At 38.3% G+C, this 17,268-nt stretch overlaps 1 protein-coding gene across 6 annotated transcripts in view; it reads left to right on the forward strand.

Moving 5' to 3' along the window:
* POC5 (POC5 centriolar protein) overlaps positions 1–17,268 on the forward strand; it is a 20,345-nt gene extending 3,077 nt beyond the window's left edge. For 2 of the 6 annotated variants that reach the window (XM_015848820.2, XM_015848825.2), the window contains 10 exons: positions 4,747–4,894; positions 6,647–6,840; positions 7,187–7,363; positions 8,415–8,519; positions 9,716–9,895; positions 11,620–11,782; positions 13,069–13,187; positions 14,020–14,133; positions 14,890–15,066; positions 16,856–17,268. In XM_015848820.2, the coding sequence (XP_015704306.1) occupies positions 4,747–4,894; positions 6,647–6,840; positions 7,187–7,363; positions 8,415–8,519; positions 9,716–9,895; positions 11,620–11,782; positions 13,069–13,187; positions 14,020–14,133; positions 14,890–15,066; positions 16,856–17,005 (1,527 nt within the window). In that variant the 3' untranslated portion in view covers positions 17,006–17,268. The remainder of the gene's footprint in view (positions 1–4,746; positions 4,895–6,646; positions 6,841–7,186; positions 7,364–8,414; positions 8,520–9,715; positions 9,896–11,619; positions 11,783–13,068; positions 13,188–14,019; positions 14,134–14,889; positions 15,067–16,855) is intronic. The other 4 variants (XM_015848824.2, XM_015848822.1, XM_015848826.2 and 1 more) reach the window with 3 other exon arrangements.

Genomic DNA, 17,268 nt, shown 5'->3' on the forward strand with positions numbered 1-17,268 from the left:
GCAGTTTACTTTTGTAGATCATACACTTCTATGTGAATAAATTTTGTTAATCTTGGACACATTGATTGTAATTTGTCGCCTGTGTTTCCAGTGCCTTTTGTAAGTGGAGAAGAGGATGAAGGCAACAAATTCTATATGACCAGAATTTTCTTTTATGATTCTTTTTGATTGCCAGGGTGATTCAAAATCCACGTCACTGAGAATGATAGAGCAGAATAATACTGAGTAGCCACTTTGCTACTGAATACGCGTCTAGTGCAGCAGTGATTCACTTTTCACTCTAACTGCAGTGAACTGGATTTGAAAAGGATTTTGGTTTGCAGAAGATATGATTAGGGCTGTAAATCTCAGTAACTGCCTTGCTTCAGTTGGATAACTTGTTTTTAGATGTTTCTGTGAATTTTAAGTGCTGCTTTCTCTTCAGATTCCCATTTGTCTTTATAAGTCTGACAGACAGGTAATACAGGCTATAACTTGGCTCCTGTATCTCAGTACAAATGCAATAGTGCACGTAGGGATGCAGTATAAAAGTAACAGTGCCAAATAGGGCTTACATAACTATGAAGTACATCTTGTGGGGAAAAAAACAATAGTAATTACAAATGCAAACAGTAAGGCCCTAGCTAACTAATAGAAATATTGGCAAGGGAAGTCCTCTTACCCTTTCACATAATTTTGAATTTTTAAATTGAGTTCCATTATCTGATTCAATTCTCCATGGTACAAAAAAAGACAGGGAACTCCTGAAGAGAGTCCAGCAGAAGGCCACAAAGATGGTAAAGGGCCTGGAGCATCTCCCCTCTGAGGAAAGGCTGGGTGAGCTGGGTCTGTTCAGTCTTCAGAAAAGAAGACTAGAGGGGATCTTATAATTATAAATAAAATGAAGTTTATAATTATCTTAAGTGTGGAAGTCAAAGGGACATGGTCAACTTCTTTTCAGTGGTCTGTGTGGACAGGGCAAGGGGAAATGGCCCTGAACTGAGCATAGGAAGTTCTGCACCAATATGTAAAGAAACTTCTTCACAGTGAGGGTATCAGAGCACTGGAACAGGGTGCCCATGGAGGTTTTATGTTCTCTTCTCTGGAGATACTCAAGACCCACCTGGACGCCTATCCATATAGGGCTGCAGGGGCCCTGCATTGCAGGGGAGTTGGACTCAAGGATCTCTGGAGGTCCCTTCCAGTCCCTATAATTTTATGATTTTGTCTGGGGTTCTATGTTGCCTTGAGACCTGTTTTTCGAGGCCTAGTATAGTATTACAGGCAGTGGCATGGGGCATAGAATGTGTTTCAAGCTATCCAGTGGTTACTTCTGCCAGAGTAAGCACATAATGCTTGCCAGTATGAGTTTGTGATGAAGTGATATAATCAACCTGCCAGGCCTCACAGTATTTATACTTCTGCCATCACCCTTCATTTTCTCTAGGCTTGTTTAATTCTAGCACATTTTATATTCGTGGATAACTTGTGCAATTGCATTCATGGTCATGTTCGTCTGTCAATCTCAAGCATATTATATGTTGCATCTCTTCCCTGAGAACCCAGGGTGTCATGGGCCCACCAAGCAAGAAATAATTCACATCTGTGTGTTGTCAATCCAAGAAGTCTGTCTGAGCCACTTCAATCCCAGTGGTCTGTTCTACCTGGTCATTGTTCTCATGTTCTTTGATGGCCCAGCAACCTGGGCATCTGAGCATCTGTATGACACACCTTTATGGCCAAATTCTCTAACCAGCTAGTAGTGGATGTCTTCCCATAAGTCAGCAGCTCAAATAGGCTTACCTCTCTGCCGCCAGTTGTTTTATTTCCACTGCTGTAACCACCTCCAAAGGGCACTTGCCACCATCCATAACTCAGTATAAAGCATTGACCAGTTAGACAGCCTTTACCTCTGCAAATTGGCTTGATTTGCCTTCTTCTTTGGCAGCATCTACAACTCATGGGGCTCCACACAGCAGCTTTCCATCTTTGATGTGGCAAGACCCATCAGTGAATAGGATATATTTCTTTTCACTCTCTGGTAATTCATTGCATGGCAGGGTCTGTTCTGCACACATTACCTCTTCCCTTAATGATGTTCCAAAGTTTTTACCTTCAGGCCAGTCTGTGATTATTTCCAAGATTCCTGGATGATAGGGGTTCTCCATCTGAGCCCTTTGTTGTGCAGGGTCCCATACGAAGCTGTTCTGGCCATTTAATTACTGTATCCATCATTTATTTCTTGGAGGTCAATATCAGAAAGTTTACAGCATTTGCAGTGTTCAGTAGCAACTGAAGTAGCCATTCTCATGGAGAAGCCCTCATTCATAGCTGATTTCTTTTGTAACTCTTCTACCCATGCTCATAGGGCTGAAGTGGGTTTTCTGTCCCACCTCATCATATCCTCTTCATGATTATGCAGGTGAAAACACAGGGTAGTACATGCTGTGGAAGCAGTACTATCCCTCACTTGAGCAAGGGGGTGTCTGCCTTTAATAGTGGAGATTCTAGATTGCACAGGTGGAGAGTGGGGTTCATCACTTTGGGTTAGCTGGACCAGTGTTTCCTCAAATCTGTTCATTCTTTCTGATATTACTGAGATGGCCTAGACGCATTCATTCAGGGGCAGTGATGTTTTCTTCAAATTCTTGAGGTGTATGAGTTGAGTCATATGTCTCCATTATCTCCTTGGGCAGCCTATTAATCCCAATGTCTCTTCCTCTTAGAGTGTCAGAACTTACTTGAGTCTGCTGGAGAAAACCTGGAAACAAAGCTCCACAGTGCACTGTGTATCTGCACCCAACAGCATGATATGGAATGCAGAACCAATTTATTTTTTTTAATTCCCAGTTGATTTCTGATATTTAAGCTCATTAGAAAACTGAATAGAGTAGTAAAACAGTATTAAGTGAAGAAAAAAGTATTGCTAGTGGCATAGTTTAATATTTTGCAATCGCTTTGGTTTTTTGTTTTTTTTTGGGGTTTTTTTTGTCCCAGATATTAATTAGTGGTACCCTTGGAATAGATTTTATGTTTAAGCTATAATGTCAAATACTCACATTTGAACTCTAAATACTTTTTATTCTGAAAATCTAATTAGGAAACTAAAAAAAGTCGTGTTTATTGCCTTATTGTGGTTCACAGCTTAAAGTCATGTACTGGTTAGACAAGTTTATTTTTAACATGCAAATTTTTTATATTAGTTTTGTATACATGCTCCCTATGCCAATATAATTTAATAAATACATAATATAAGGTGCAAATGACACAGAATCACAGAACTGTAGGGATTGGAAGGGACCTCCAGAGATCCTTGTCCAACCCTCCTGCAAAGCAGGGCCTCTACAGCAGGCTGCACAGGTAGGTGTCCAGGTTGGACTTGAATATCTCAAGAGGAGAGTTCACAACCTCCCTGCACAGCCTGTTCCAGTGCTCTGACACCCCCACTGTGAAAAAGTTCCTTCACATATTGGTGCAGAACTTCCTATGCTCAGTTTTATGGCTATTCCCCCTTGTCCTGTCCTCACAGACCACTGAAAAGAGGTTGGCCATGTCCCTTTGATTCCCACACTTAAGGTATTTATAAACAGTAGTAAGATCCCCTCTGAGTCTTCTTTTCTCAAGGCTGAACAGACCCAGCTCACCCAGGATTTCCTCATAGGGGCCTTTATCATCTTCATGGCTCTATGCTGAGCTCTTTCCAGGAGATCCCTGTCTTGTCTGTACTGGGGTGCCCAGAACTGGATACAGTATTCCAAATGAGGCCTGATTACAGCGCAGTAGAGAGGGAGGATCACCTCCCTTCACCTGCTGGACACTGTCTCTTTAATGTCCCCCAGGATCCCACTGGCCTTGGCCAACAGGGCACACTGCTGGCTCGTGACCTACCCTGTTGTCCACCAGGACCTTCAGGTCCCTTTCTGCAGAGCTCCTCTCCAGCAGGTCACACCCTGACCAGTTCTGATGCATGCAGTTATTCCTTCCCAGGTGCAAGACTCTACGCTTGGTTCTGTTAAACCTCACCTGGTTTCTTGCTGCCCAGCTCTCCAGTCTGTCCAGGTCTTGCTGAATGGTAGCACAGCCTTCTGGTGTGTCAGCCACTCTTCCCAGCTTTGTTTCATCAGCATACTTGCTGAGGGTAGACACTATCCTCTTGTGAAGGTCGCTGATGAAGATGTTGAACAAGCCTGGATCCAGCACTGACCCCTAGGGAACATCACTAGTCACAGGTCTTCAACCTATCTATACATACCTTAAAGAGAATACCAGATAATAAAGTATCTTCTGCTTTACAGCTTATTTGGTAGTAATTATGATGTTACAGAATGTGAAATGTGATTCTGCACTTTGTTGTGGTTATAAAAATACATGTTCTTATTCTCTGCAGTAATAGCAGTGTTGAAAAATAGTATCAGGTGATTAATAGTGTATATGATCCGGAACTGTTCCATCTTACTTCCTATTTTGTTGTTTAAGGTCCCTATTGTAGTTTCCAGCTTTGGCATCTAGCAAAATCTTTTAGTGTAGCTATTACACTGCATTTAGTTGTTAACAATAAACTTCAGGAAAGGAAGCTAGAGGAAAGTAATTATAACTGTCATCACTTGCTTCTAAATGATAAGAAAACAGCTCACTTATGCACCGTGAAATCTTAGTTTCCCCTAGTTGAAAAATAAATTATGAAACATTATTACTTCTTCTTACATATACTCAGTAGGTTTTTTTTAAAATTGTAGCTTTATAATTTTTGTCAACATTTTATGACAGGATGAGTATGAAGAACTGCTTCATTATGTTGTAGTGACTCCAAAGTTTGAATTGCGCACCCCGAACCAGTCAGAACCTTCCTCAGAACTGAGAGAAAGGGGCAGATTTTCAAGTGTAACAGATGACACCATTTACTGTAAAACTCCAGGTAATGTGTGCAAAGCCATAGCTGATGTTATAAAAGCAGTGTTATGACTTAAGTGTTCAAATAGTTGCTGTTTGAAAAGAACGTATAGTTAATGTATATTGTGTTTATATTTTGAGCAAGAAGAAACTTAGGAAGGTGTTACATTCACTGAAGGGTTTTGTCTGACATAGCTTTAAAGTGACAGGATTGATTTAATGACAGTTCTCAGTGTTCAGTGGTGTAAAGGTTAAAATAAACATTTTTGTTTATTTTATGGTATAGTAGCATATAAGAAGGTGCCTTTACTTCATGCAAGTTAATCAGATCACAACTAGTTTTATTCACACTTGTCCTGCCGTGATAGATAGATGCTTACTTAAAGTAAGATTATTTTGAAGTGTTAGCTGAACAGTGCTTTGGAGACTTACTATCTGTGTTACTACATGATCATTCTTTTAGTTCAGTTTTCAGTTTTTGAGTTTTATTACTTGGTATTCAGCTCTGTAGCTCTGTATAAACTCACTGTCTTGTGGCGCATTGACAATGCACAGTTCAACGTACACTGGTATTTCTGGTTAAGTATTGGTGGCTTTTGTCAATTGTATTCAGCTTGAGGAAGTTTTGTTAATTTAACTTAAAGAATAATCATGCTTGTGTCATTTCTTCACTAATTTCTTAGCTTACAGAAACTGAAAGAACTTGCTTTGATTTCTGTCATTGCGTAGGTTTGCTATTTCATCATGAAGACCTTTTCCTGCATGTTTGTATACCCTCTTTTTGTCACCTGGACAACAAGGTTTTCTCTTCTGGTTAAAGAAATATGTAAAATGGTAGATTGTTTTACAAATATAGGTTAATTGGCCTTGAAACTTAGTGCTGATCATCTTTGTTGGACAGCACTAATCTCAGCAGTATAGGTGATACAGCGTAAGAAATGCCCTCCAGAGGGACATGGACAAACTAGAGAAGTGGGCCCAGGTGAACCTCCTGAGGTTCATCAAGGGCAAGTGCAAAGTGTTACTTTTGGGTTAGAGCAGTCCCAAGTCTGTGTACGGATTGGAAAAAGAACTCATTGAGAGCTGCCCTGCTGAGAAGGACTTGGGGGTTTGAGTGGATGGAAAGCTTTACATGAGCCATCAGTGTGTGCTTGATGCCCAGAAGACCAACCATATCCTGGTGTGTATCAAAAGAGGGGTGGCTAGAAGGGAGAAGGAGAGAGTTGTCCCCCTCTGCTCCACTCTCATGAGGCCACATCTGGAGTATTGCATCCAGGCCTGGGGCACCCAGCATAAGAGAGACATGGAACTGTTGGAGTAGATCCATAGGAGAGCCACTAAGTTGGTCAGAGGTCTGGATCACTTTTGTGACATCCTCAAGTCACAAGGGAGGAAGTAGAGCCGATTTAGGCTCTTCAGAGTGAGTTTTTGTCTTTGCTAACAGTGTACTCATTCATCTTGGTACTTGTTCTAGTGATCCTCTTTAATACAAAAAGACTCTCTAAGATTATATTCAAGTGAACAGTAATTTTGATTTTTATTACTGTCCCAGTGTAACTGTTGGCTTGAATATATCTGTATCTTCTAGACACGTATTTGAATTAGGTCCAGTTTGGCATACATGGGGAAAGTAGGCTCTTGACAGTCATTATATTTATTTATTTTTCCTTTTTTCCTAGCTTCTGACTTAATACAGAATGCAGTCCAGTTACTGATTATAATCCAGTTACTGGTTATAATAAAGATTATTAATCTTTTTTTTCTGTCTCATTTTTAGATTTATTGTCAGTGAAGGAGTGTACTGAGGTCAATATGGAACAACTTTGCCCTGTTTCAGAAGAGACTTCTTCACAAGAGTCCACACACGTTCCAAGAGAAACTGATGAAGTCATAGTAACTGAATTAACTGTACCTGGTGAAAAAGTTACTCAAATAGAAAATATACTCGATCTCTGGAGTGGAAGTCTTAAGGTATTTATTTTGGATGCAATCATTAAAAATAAAATACAAGTGGCAGTATGTTGTTGTAGATTAAGTGAGAGTGTAGGGAAATTTGTATTGTGGTTATATTACAAAGGGATGGTTTTCTTTTCGTTTTTGTTGTATATTTTATGTTAGCACGAGACAAAAACTTTCTGTGCCACGGGTGTTTAGTTACTGTCAGTTCACTGTCTGGTAATGTTTGTAGGTGCATGCAGCCCAGAGTCTTCACTTTACATAATCATTTGTTCTTAACAAAGTGTTTTAAGATTAAATGACTGGGGAGAAAGGGAAATAGTTTTATAGATTTCACTACTATCATCCTTTTACTTTTTAGACAAATGTTTTGAGTGAATTGAGGAAATGGAAATTAAGTTTTATCGAACATCACAAGCATCAAATGAGACAAGAAAAAGAGAAACATGCTGAACATGTGAAACAGTTGAACAATGAGGTGGAAAACCTGAAAGAGTTGCTACGTACTTATGAAATCTCTATTGGCAGAAAAGATGAGGTAGTATTGTAATTTCAGAGTTCAATTGTTGCCTCTTTAAAAACAAAAACCTTTTTTACCCTGTTTATTTGAACAATGAAATTCTTGCTACAATTAAGTAAATATCTGTAGACTGTAATGTGAAAATGAAAATAATACACTAAGACTGTATGATGGAAAAATGAATCCTGTTGCTAGTAAGCTTCTAACAATGGAAATCTAATATGAAGTATGTAAATATTTTACATTCTTTGCTTTTAAATATTGTCACTAATCTTATTCTTAATTTGTTTCATGAAAATCACACAAGAGTCTATTTGTTCTTATGCTTCAGAAAGCCATTCATTTTTCTATTGATTGGATACGTTTTACTGCATTTTAACTAGGCAGCAGTCTTCAAAATTAAATTTAGAGAATCTCCTGTTTTGAGTTTCTTAGAACTGTACATTTGTGGTCTTCTAGCTGTGCCTTTTTTCTATGAACAACTTTGAAATTAACTAGAACTGCGGAAATGTACATAAAATTGTGGTAGACCCACAACCACATAAAATAAGAGGATTCAATAACATTAACCTAACTTTTAAACATTTTAGTTAAGAATACTTATGGACTTTAGACTCTTAATTTGTATTTACAATTAAAAAGACTGGTCTGTATTCTAAAAATCCTGCTGATGGACTTAGAATATGAAGGGGGATTTCTTTCAAAAATTAAATGCATTTCCTAATTGATGACAAATTACACATATTTATTTCTAATTTTGGATAAATTTTGTATTTATTTCTGAAACTACAAAAAGTTAACAGCTTTCCGTATTTGAGCAAAGTATAAAGTACATTTATTAAAATAGGTAGTATTATGAGGAAATTAAAATCTAGACAAGAGTCAATGAATGAATGTTGCTCCTGATTTGAATTCTGATTGTTTTTCCCTGTTTAATTGGATTAAAGGGAAGATTCAGTAAGAAGCTGGTGCTAAAAGCAAATGCTTTAAGTGCAAATAATTCTGCAAGTGTGTTCCTTTTGATATTACAAAGAACGTAGCTCCTGATGTAGCGTTAATGTTTTTGCAGGTGATCACTAACATGACAGAAGCATTAGAGAGGAAGAAAGAGAAAATAGAGTTAATGAGAATGTTTACACAGTGGCGGATTCAGCAAATTAAAGCTAAACAAGAGGTATGTGTGCAAAATAAAAATGTGATGAAAACTAAAGCTTTGAAGAGAGTCAGGATTGGTGCCGCTCTTGTTATATTTGGAAGAAATGGCAGTGTTGCTGTTTTGATGTTCTAGGCAGTGTCAAATGACAGTTTGAAAGTGTCAGTCCACCCCAAAATGCTGCTGTCTGAGTAGTCCCTGGAATTGTGAAAAACATTAAACTTCTTGTTTAGGGTATTGGTTTGCTCATATCACTGTGATCATCTTACAGCAAATCACTGAAGTTTACGGTATCTGTATTTTGAAGAAAGTGACAAGGGAATGTCTATAAATCTTAAAGAAACTGCTTTTGAACAATTAAATTATTAAATATATCATCTTATATTTTTTGGGACCCAGTTTCACATTTAAAACTTCAGTTGCCAAAACATGCATTAGCTAAGAGCTAGACACTTACAAAATGTGGAGCATTGTGTCAGATGTTGTAAAGAATCTGCTGAATGAAACATAACAGGAAAGGGGGATCCCAAATCAAGACTGCGAAACTTTCACAGTCCAATGTAGATTCATGTTTATTTGACACTGTCCAAAACTGCCATTTCACAGAAAGGGGCAGCCTTTTCTCTATTCTTTCTCTCTTATCTGGAAATTTACTAGTAATTTGGAGCTGCTTTGGGGAAATTACTCAGCTTTTTGTATCTCTTCTGATTAATTTCTGAAAAAAGTAATACTAAAATATGTTGCCTGGTGAATATTTTTTTAAACAGGATAGAATTACCTTTATTGGAGTGGAATTATAGTATTATGTTAAAAAAAAAAAAAACAACTAGCTAAAACATCCCGACTCTATCATTTTATTTATTTTTTTAAGAATTATGACTTATGCTAATATCAGCTATCCTTGTGACTGTAGGCTTATACCACATATATGAGGCTGTTGTTTAGAAGTCATTAAGCTGTGAGTAAAAACTGTTTGTATAAGATAGGTGCTCTACAGTGTGTTTTCTGTTACTGAGTAAAGTTCGTTAATGCATGTGCAGGCAGAATTATGGAGCTACTGAAATGGTGTTTCACAGTGAAGCAATACACAAGCACGTAACTCAGTTTAGACATTCCCACTGTGGTCTGTGAAGTATGTGGCTTAGCAGTCATCCACAATCACTTGAGTTTTTAGCTAACTTGCTCTTGCTTATAATGTGTTTATGTTTTTTCCCAAGGAATATGCAAACAGAATAGCAGATAAACAGTTCCAGACATCTTTGAAGAAGAAGGTATGGGCAGCATGGCGCTCTCTTAGTGAAGAAAGATGGAAAGACAAAGTATCTAAAGCCTGTCAACAAAGGGCAGAAGATATCTGTGTTCAGCTTACCAATAATTATGAAGCCAAAATTGCAGAGGTATAGTAAGGTTTTCTTTTTCCATTCCTTCACTCCTTGTCTCAATACATCAATTTCTACAAAGCATATCTTTCTCAGCAAGTTTGAAAAGCATGAAGACTTTCCAAGAGAACAGGGCTCTGAAATACAGGAAAAGATGTGAAGATCTAGGATTTCTCCTGTAGATGGTTGCTTTTTTTTTGGTTTTTTTTTGTCTTTTTTTTATTTTTTTATGTATGACTAGCTTCTGATGTAAAATGTTGCTGATCTGCATATACAGGTGGAGTAAATACCTGTTTACACATCACAAGGAATTGTACCTGATTCCTGAGAACACGTTGTTTAATATTTGCAGTTTATTTTGAGGTCTCACTGAAGAAGAAAGACATAATAGAAATAAAAGTCTGTTATTATTATAAATGACCATAAGGAGTTCAGTATCTTCTATAACAGCTGTTAGAGGCTGGATACAAGTTTGTTTTTGCCTTCAACCTGTCAACTACACTTGCTGAAAATGTTAGGCTGGTAACAATGGGTGTCCTCCAGATATTTATCTTGGGACCAGTGCTATTCAACATCTTTATCAATGGTCTGGACAGAGAGACGGAATGCACCATCAGCAAGTTTGCAGGTGATGCTGAGCTAAGTGGTACAGTTGATACAACAGAAGGAAGGGCTGGCATTCAAATGGACAAGCTTGAGAAGTGGGCTCACAGCGTGGAATTACTGAATTGTAGGGACTGAAAGGGACTTCTGGAGATCATAATGTCCAACTTCCTGCTAAAGCATGTTTCCTACAGTAGGTCATACAGAAAAAAATCAGTATTTCCAGAGGGGACTCCACAACCTCTCTGGGCAGACAGTTCCAGTGCTCGGGAACCTAATGAGCCCAATTGGATTCAACAAGTTGAAGCGTGAGATACTGCAATTCCATTGTGGCAATCCCAGGCATGTTTACAGGCTGAAAGAATTCATTGAGATCTGCCCTGCTGGGAAGGAACCTGGGGGTTCTGATGGATGAAAAGCTTTACATGAGCCACCAGTGTGCTCTTGCTTCCCAGAAGGCCAACCATATCCTACTTTGCATCAAAATAGGGGTGGGCCAGCAGGGAGAGGGAGGTTACCACCCACATGAGACCCCATCTGGAGTAGTGCGTCTAGGCCTGGGGCACCCTACATAAGAATGATGTGGAGCTATTGAAGGGGGTCCAGAGGAGAGCTGCCAAGGTGATCAGGACTGGAGCACTTCTTAAGAAGAATCACTGAGGGAGCTGATATTGTTCAGCTTGGAGAAGAGAAAGATCCAGGGAGAACAACTTTTTTTCACTGTCTGATAGTGACAGGACAAGGGGAATGGTTTTAAACTAAAAGCAGGAGATTTAGATTAGATACTGGGGGGAAGTTTTTGTTGTTTTTTCTAAGAGGGTGGTGAGGTACCTGGAACAAACTGTTCCAGGGAAGCTGTGGGCACCTCATATGCTTGGAGATTTTCAAGGTCAGGTAGGAGGGGTTCATGATTTAGTGGTTGGCAACCCTATCCTCTAGTTTGCTAAGGGTAGAATCATAGAAGGGCTTAAGGATCATCTAGTTCCAAGCCCTTCTGTGATTCTGTCCTTAGCAAACTAGAGATTTTGAAGTGAAAATACGTTTTGTAAACACATTAAGTGCCCTTTAAAGCTATTTCAATGTGTTCATGGTTTGCAACCAGAAGTACAAGGCAGCTGTTTCCATATTCTCTTTTGTAGCTCACTGCTAATTTGGAACAAGCAAAAGCTGAGATTCTGCGTCTGCACAGTGAAAGAGAGCAGTATGAAGACACTATGAAGAAAGCATTTATGCGTGGTGTTTGTGCTTTGAATCTGGAAGCAATGACCATGTTTCAAGGAAAGGACAATAGGACAGATCCTGGTCAGTGTAAAGTAGATTTAACTTGGGAGTTTGTGGTTTTTGTTGTTTTTATTGTGTTCTGTTGTTTTGGTTTTTTAAAAAGGATTCTTCTTTTTCCTTCTTTATTTTTAATATGAAGACTTCATCAAATACATATTCCTTTAAAAAGATGGATTGAATATGTTAAAAACTGTTCTGTTTTCAAAAAAACATGCAACAAATAGTGTGTCTCGCACGTAGTGATGGGTAATTGAATTATGTGTCTGTGATACATATCTACAAACACTGCAGTGCCACCTACTGTCACTGCAAGTAAAAGCAGAATTTGTTTCCTTGAAAGACTTACAGGTAGTTATTATTAATGTGCAAGTATCACAGTTTGACAAAGGTCTACTACTTGGTGACAGTGTAGATGGTCAGCAGTCTGTGGCTGATTTACTGATGGGTGATTCTGTGTATCATGTTTTTTTAGCTTGGATCCACAATAACTCATGTTATAATAGAAATATCACTTCTTAAGTAATGTAGATCAGATATATATGCCATTGATCCTGTCTGTGCCTAAGCTTAATGTATATATACACATGTGTTAGTACAAAAGGTGTATTCTGGCATATTTTCATTCTTGAAAACCTTGAATACTGTAGCAGCTGAACTGTGTTAATTGTTATATTTTTCACTTTAAGAAAACAGCAACAACAACAAAAAAAACCAGTTGCTATACAATATACTCTAATCCTTGAAATTATAAAAATTCCTGGAGCTCCTATTGCATTAAGTCCTTTAGAAATGGAAGGGTAAACAACAGTACTTCTCTCTGCTTCCCTTAAGGAAACTTACATTCTAAAAGTAAAGGCTGAAACAACTTAAAAAGATTCTGTGCTTAGGTCTGCAGATCAGATGTCCCCACGTTGTCTGCACTGAGGCAAGAGAATGGTGCTGCGTTCAGTACAGTCTTTCCCTGCCTCGCTGCTGTCTGTCTGAAATAACTTTTGGCCTCTACTGTAAAGGCATCTCTAGCACAATAGGTTTTGTATTTGCAAGCAGTATTCAGAACCTCTGTTCCTTACTCTGAAGTTTGACAAGCACATAGAGGTGTTGAAGCAAAATAGAGAAACAAGCCACCTGAAATTTCTGTTTCCAAACTTCTGAAAAGGAGCGTCAAATACAGGAGTGGAAAAGACTGATCCTTTAAATTAGTTTATACAGAAATACCAAAGGAGTAGTAAAACTTTTACTATATTTTGTATCCCCTAGTGTTTGCTAGATTATGTGCTGATCTCATTACTCTGTGTTTCATAAAATAGATTCAGGAAGTAGGAGAGAAGATAATGGTGCCGTTATAGCAGGAATGCAACCTCCTGCACAGTACAGTCCCCCTTCACCACCCCCTGCGCCAGCAGCTAGTCTTCAGATGGAAGACTTGGTAAGTCAGTGCTATATTCACTAGCAGTGAAAATGAACTTCCTGCCATGGGGCTTTTTGAAAATAAATATGATAATTCCTGAACTGAGGGGATTTGAACTTAGTCTAAGTATAAAAAGAATCCAACAAGTATGTTCAGAGTGCTTGCTGTAAATGAAGTGTGTAAGTAGTGGTTCCTATGACTTGCCATACTTCCATTTAGCTCTGGTTTTGTTTTTAGTGAAGAAGTGTTAAGCTAATGAAGAGAAAGTCACTATAGCAAGCAGAATTTGCTTTCCAAGGTTTTTACTGAAAAAAAGATGTTGTTAGTGTGCCTTGCCAAAAAAATAACTGACCTTACTGTTATGGAGGGAAAAAAAAAATAGAAGTTAGCTTGACGTTAACTTTCTTCTAAAAATGCAACATAAATTTCACTGAGGAAAAACTAATCTTATTGTCTTGTTATGTCAACTTATCCAGACTATTACCCAGTAGCCTGGAAGTTCTAGACCTGCCCTGGAGTTATGCTGAAGATGTTTGTGCTGTAAAACAATTCCACACTAGGGTACAGGTTAGAATGGAGAGAGGACATGCTTGCCTCTTTTCCCCGTTTTCCATTCTAATAGTACCAATGTTAGTTACTCAGTTTCCAGGAATTTTTAAACAAGTATGTTTTTAAAAAGAATTCTTAGATTAGCAAAAAATATATATATTAAAAATAGTACTAATACATCTGCAAAAAAGCTTCAGTTTAGAAAGGTAAGTGGAATGGTCACTAGGTTGCCTATCTAAAGAGTAAAACTGTATTTTTGGAAATATTATGCTTGTTCTTTAAACTCTGATTTACTTAACAGTTTTCTTCCCACCTGGGTCATGCAAGCACTTCTCAGACCAGGCTGGATTCTGATTCTCCAGTAGTCATCCCTGGCACAGCTGCAGGATCTGGGCTGGCATCAACTCAAAAATTGGTAAAATGCTCAGACTGACTTTTTAAGGCAATTAGAACAAATTTTTAGTTTCAGAGCAGTTTCTGTTTAGTTTTAGTTTTCAGAGCAACGCAAGTATGTAGTTGAGAAAACTGTCATAGTGTTCAGTTAAATGTGCGACAACACTATCTTGTGAATGCTTATTAATGAGATGGAAAAACCCTCTCAGAATGAGTTTTAGCTGATTTTTGGAGTGAAAAAAAAAGTATGACAAAATAAAGAGTAAGAAAAGTGTAAGTGCATTTAGGTGAAATACAGCAGGTGTTTCACATGGTACCATTTTGTTCTGGAAAAAATATAGTCTTCTTTTGCCTTTTTGCTGCAATTTTCTTCCAGCAATCAGAAAGATGCTACATTTTATTGCATAGAAGTGTTTTTGTATCTGCCACGTCACTGCTAGAAAGACTTATCAGGGTGATGGAAGTGCCTGCAGCTATCACTAGAGTTTGCAGCCAGTGAGCAAAGCTAAACTACCCGTGCAGCTTGATTTTTGTCAAATTAGCCTAATCCCCTCAGGATAGTAGTTGCACTTGCACTAAACAGCATCGCTGAGGAAAAAAGACAGAACTGACTAGGTTGCAACTAGGTGGAGCAACTTCAGTTCCATAACATAAGTGTATTACGTGCAGATTCCTATGTTATGTTAGGCAAGCAGCTAATAAAACTAAGCAGACATACTAAAACATTGTAAATAATATGCTTAGAAATTTTGCTAATTAATATCTGATTTATTTGTAGCCCATGGCAAAAGTAATAACATCTGCTCAACAGAAAGCTGGGAGAACAATCACTGCTCGAATCACCGGCAGATCTGATATGGGGCAAAAACACAGAATTTGTGGTAGTTTAGCAGTGATGGGAGTTGCACCACCCATGAGTTCAGTCATTGTTGAAAAACATCATCCGATCACTCAGGTAAGTCAGAATTATGCTTTGTAATAGTATTGTTAATATTATATTGTATAAATAAAAATGACCACCATGAAGAGATAATTAGACTTGAGTCCTTTTTAAAATAATAAGCAGTGCTACCTTTGGGCTGGATAGAATTACAGAGTAAGCTAAAGTGGCAGTGTTTTCTTCTTTGATCGTATTTTGTTACTGTAGAAATTATTTCATAGGCACAGTAATATTGGTTGACTTTTTCTTGGCCAACTCTTCAGTGAGTCTTCCTGTCCATAGCTGTTGGTCATCTGGTGCAACTATGTTAGGTATTGTCATCACGCAGCTGCCATTTAAAGACAAGCTTTGCAGTGGAGCAGTCGAATCAAAGATTGTTGAGATACAGGTTTTATGGGCAAGCTGAGCATAGCAAATTATTGGAGAAAAAAACAGAATCTTTGTCAAGAGGCAACAAAGTTCATCTGGCCTGTTTCTTGTATATTTTTATTTCCTCCCACTGATCTGAAGAAATACTGAGACAAGTGCATTAATAGGCTGTGAAAGCAATGTAAAATGTGACTGTAACAGTAGCCCAGATCACCTAATCTGTCACTACACGTTTAGACCAATCTGAGCAAAAAGGGGCTTTAACTTCTAAAGAATTCAGAGTCTGTGACTAGTGCCACTACTGTACCAAAACCTGCCTTTTAAAAACACAATCACAAAGTCGCAGGATGGTTGAGGTTGGAAGGTGCCCCTGGAAGACACCTGGTCCAACCTTGCTTGGTCAGGGACATCTGGAACAGGTTACCCGGGCCTCTGTCATGGTGGCTTTTGAAGATCTCCAAAGAGGAGAGTCTGCAAGTTCTGAGGGCAGCCGGTGCCAGTGTTCTGTCACTGGTACAGCACAGAAGAGCTGCCTGATGCTCAGATGGAGCCTCTTCTGTTCCACTTTGTGCCCACTGCTTCTTGTTCTGGCACTGGGTGCTTGAAAAGAGCCTGGCTCCATCTTCTCCGCATTCTTCCTTCAGGTATTTATGAACATTCATGAGATCCCCCCTCAGCCTCCTTTTCTCTGGGCTGAGACTCACATTTTCTTTAATCTTCCTTTTATCATTGAGAGAAGCTCTTCTTGTTGCCTTTCTTGTCTATGGACAGATTTAATTCCATCTGTGCCTTAGCTTTCCTAGGTTGATCTCTGGCTGCTCAGACAATGTCTCTGTATTTCCAGACATTCCCAGAAATAAATGAGGTAAAGAGTATTTACCTTATACTCTTCCTGCAAATAAAAGTCTAAGTGCAGATCAGTCAGATTCAAGTATTTCTCTTGTCGATCTGACAAAGAGCCTTATATATGCAACCTTGATTGCATATATAAGCTGTATGTATTTACTATATATTGCAGTAAGAAGTCTCGTTTGAGGGAAGAAGTTCTTAAGTAAATTCAAACTTCTTCCTTTCGGAAACCACTTTCTCATAGCAAATGCTGTACTTAAAGGAGTATTGGTGTGATTACATTAGAACTACAAAGGAATATTCTGAACAGCCTTGAAAAACAAAAACTCTTGAAATGAGATTGTGCAGATCAAGATGATATAGTTCAGGGCACATGATGGTTAACTGGGTGTTTAGTACTTTTCTAAGTACTTGTACTGTTCTAAGTATATAAGGAAGGAAAAAAAAATAGTTATCCCATTGTTTTTTTGATGTGTAGTTCAGTTTCTATTAGGAATCTTTAAACTACTGTTCACTTACGGTTACTTGAATGGAGTTGGGTTGTTTTGCATTCTTTAAAGACCTGTGGTGTCTGATTACTTTTCAGCAAACCATATCCCAAGCCACTGCAGCTAAATATCCTCGAACTGTGTTCCTTGCTTCCAGTTCTGCCACTTCAAGACCTGCAGGACAAGTCGGGCGAATGCTTCAGAGCCAAACTCACACCAGCATTCAGTCAATAAAAGTTGTTGACTGAGTAAATACCTTCCACTGGTGGAGGTTTTTATAAAGATATGTAATTTAAACCCGGTTTTTTCAAAGCTTGACATAGTGAGACCTAACGTGTGTATCATGTTTTTAGCCCTTTTAACAAAAGAAGTGTTTGCAGAAAGAATCTGGAGGGGAAAATGACCTTGAAAATGTTATTCTACCTCCTATCTGAAAACTTGATAATTAAGATAAACACTTTATTTAAATAAACAATCTTTTGCACATTTTCAAATAAAGTATAAAATACGC

Source organism: Coturnix japonica, chromosome Z, assembly GCF_001577835.2.
Source record: "Coturnix japonica isolate 7356 chromosome Z, Coturnix japonica 2.1, whole genome shotgun sequence".
Lineage (NCBI taxonomy): Eukaryota > Metazoa > Chordata > Aves > Galliformes > Phasianidae > Coturnix > Coturnix japonica.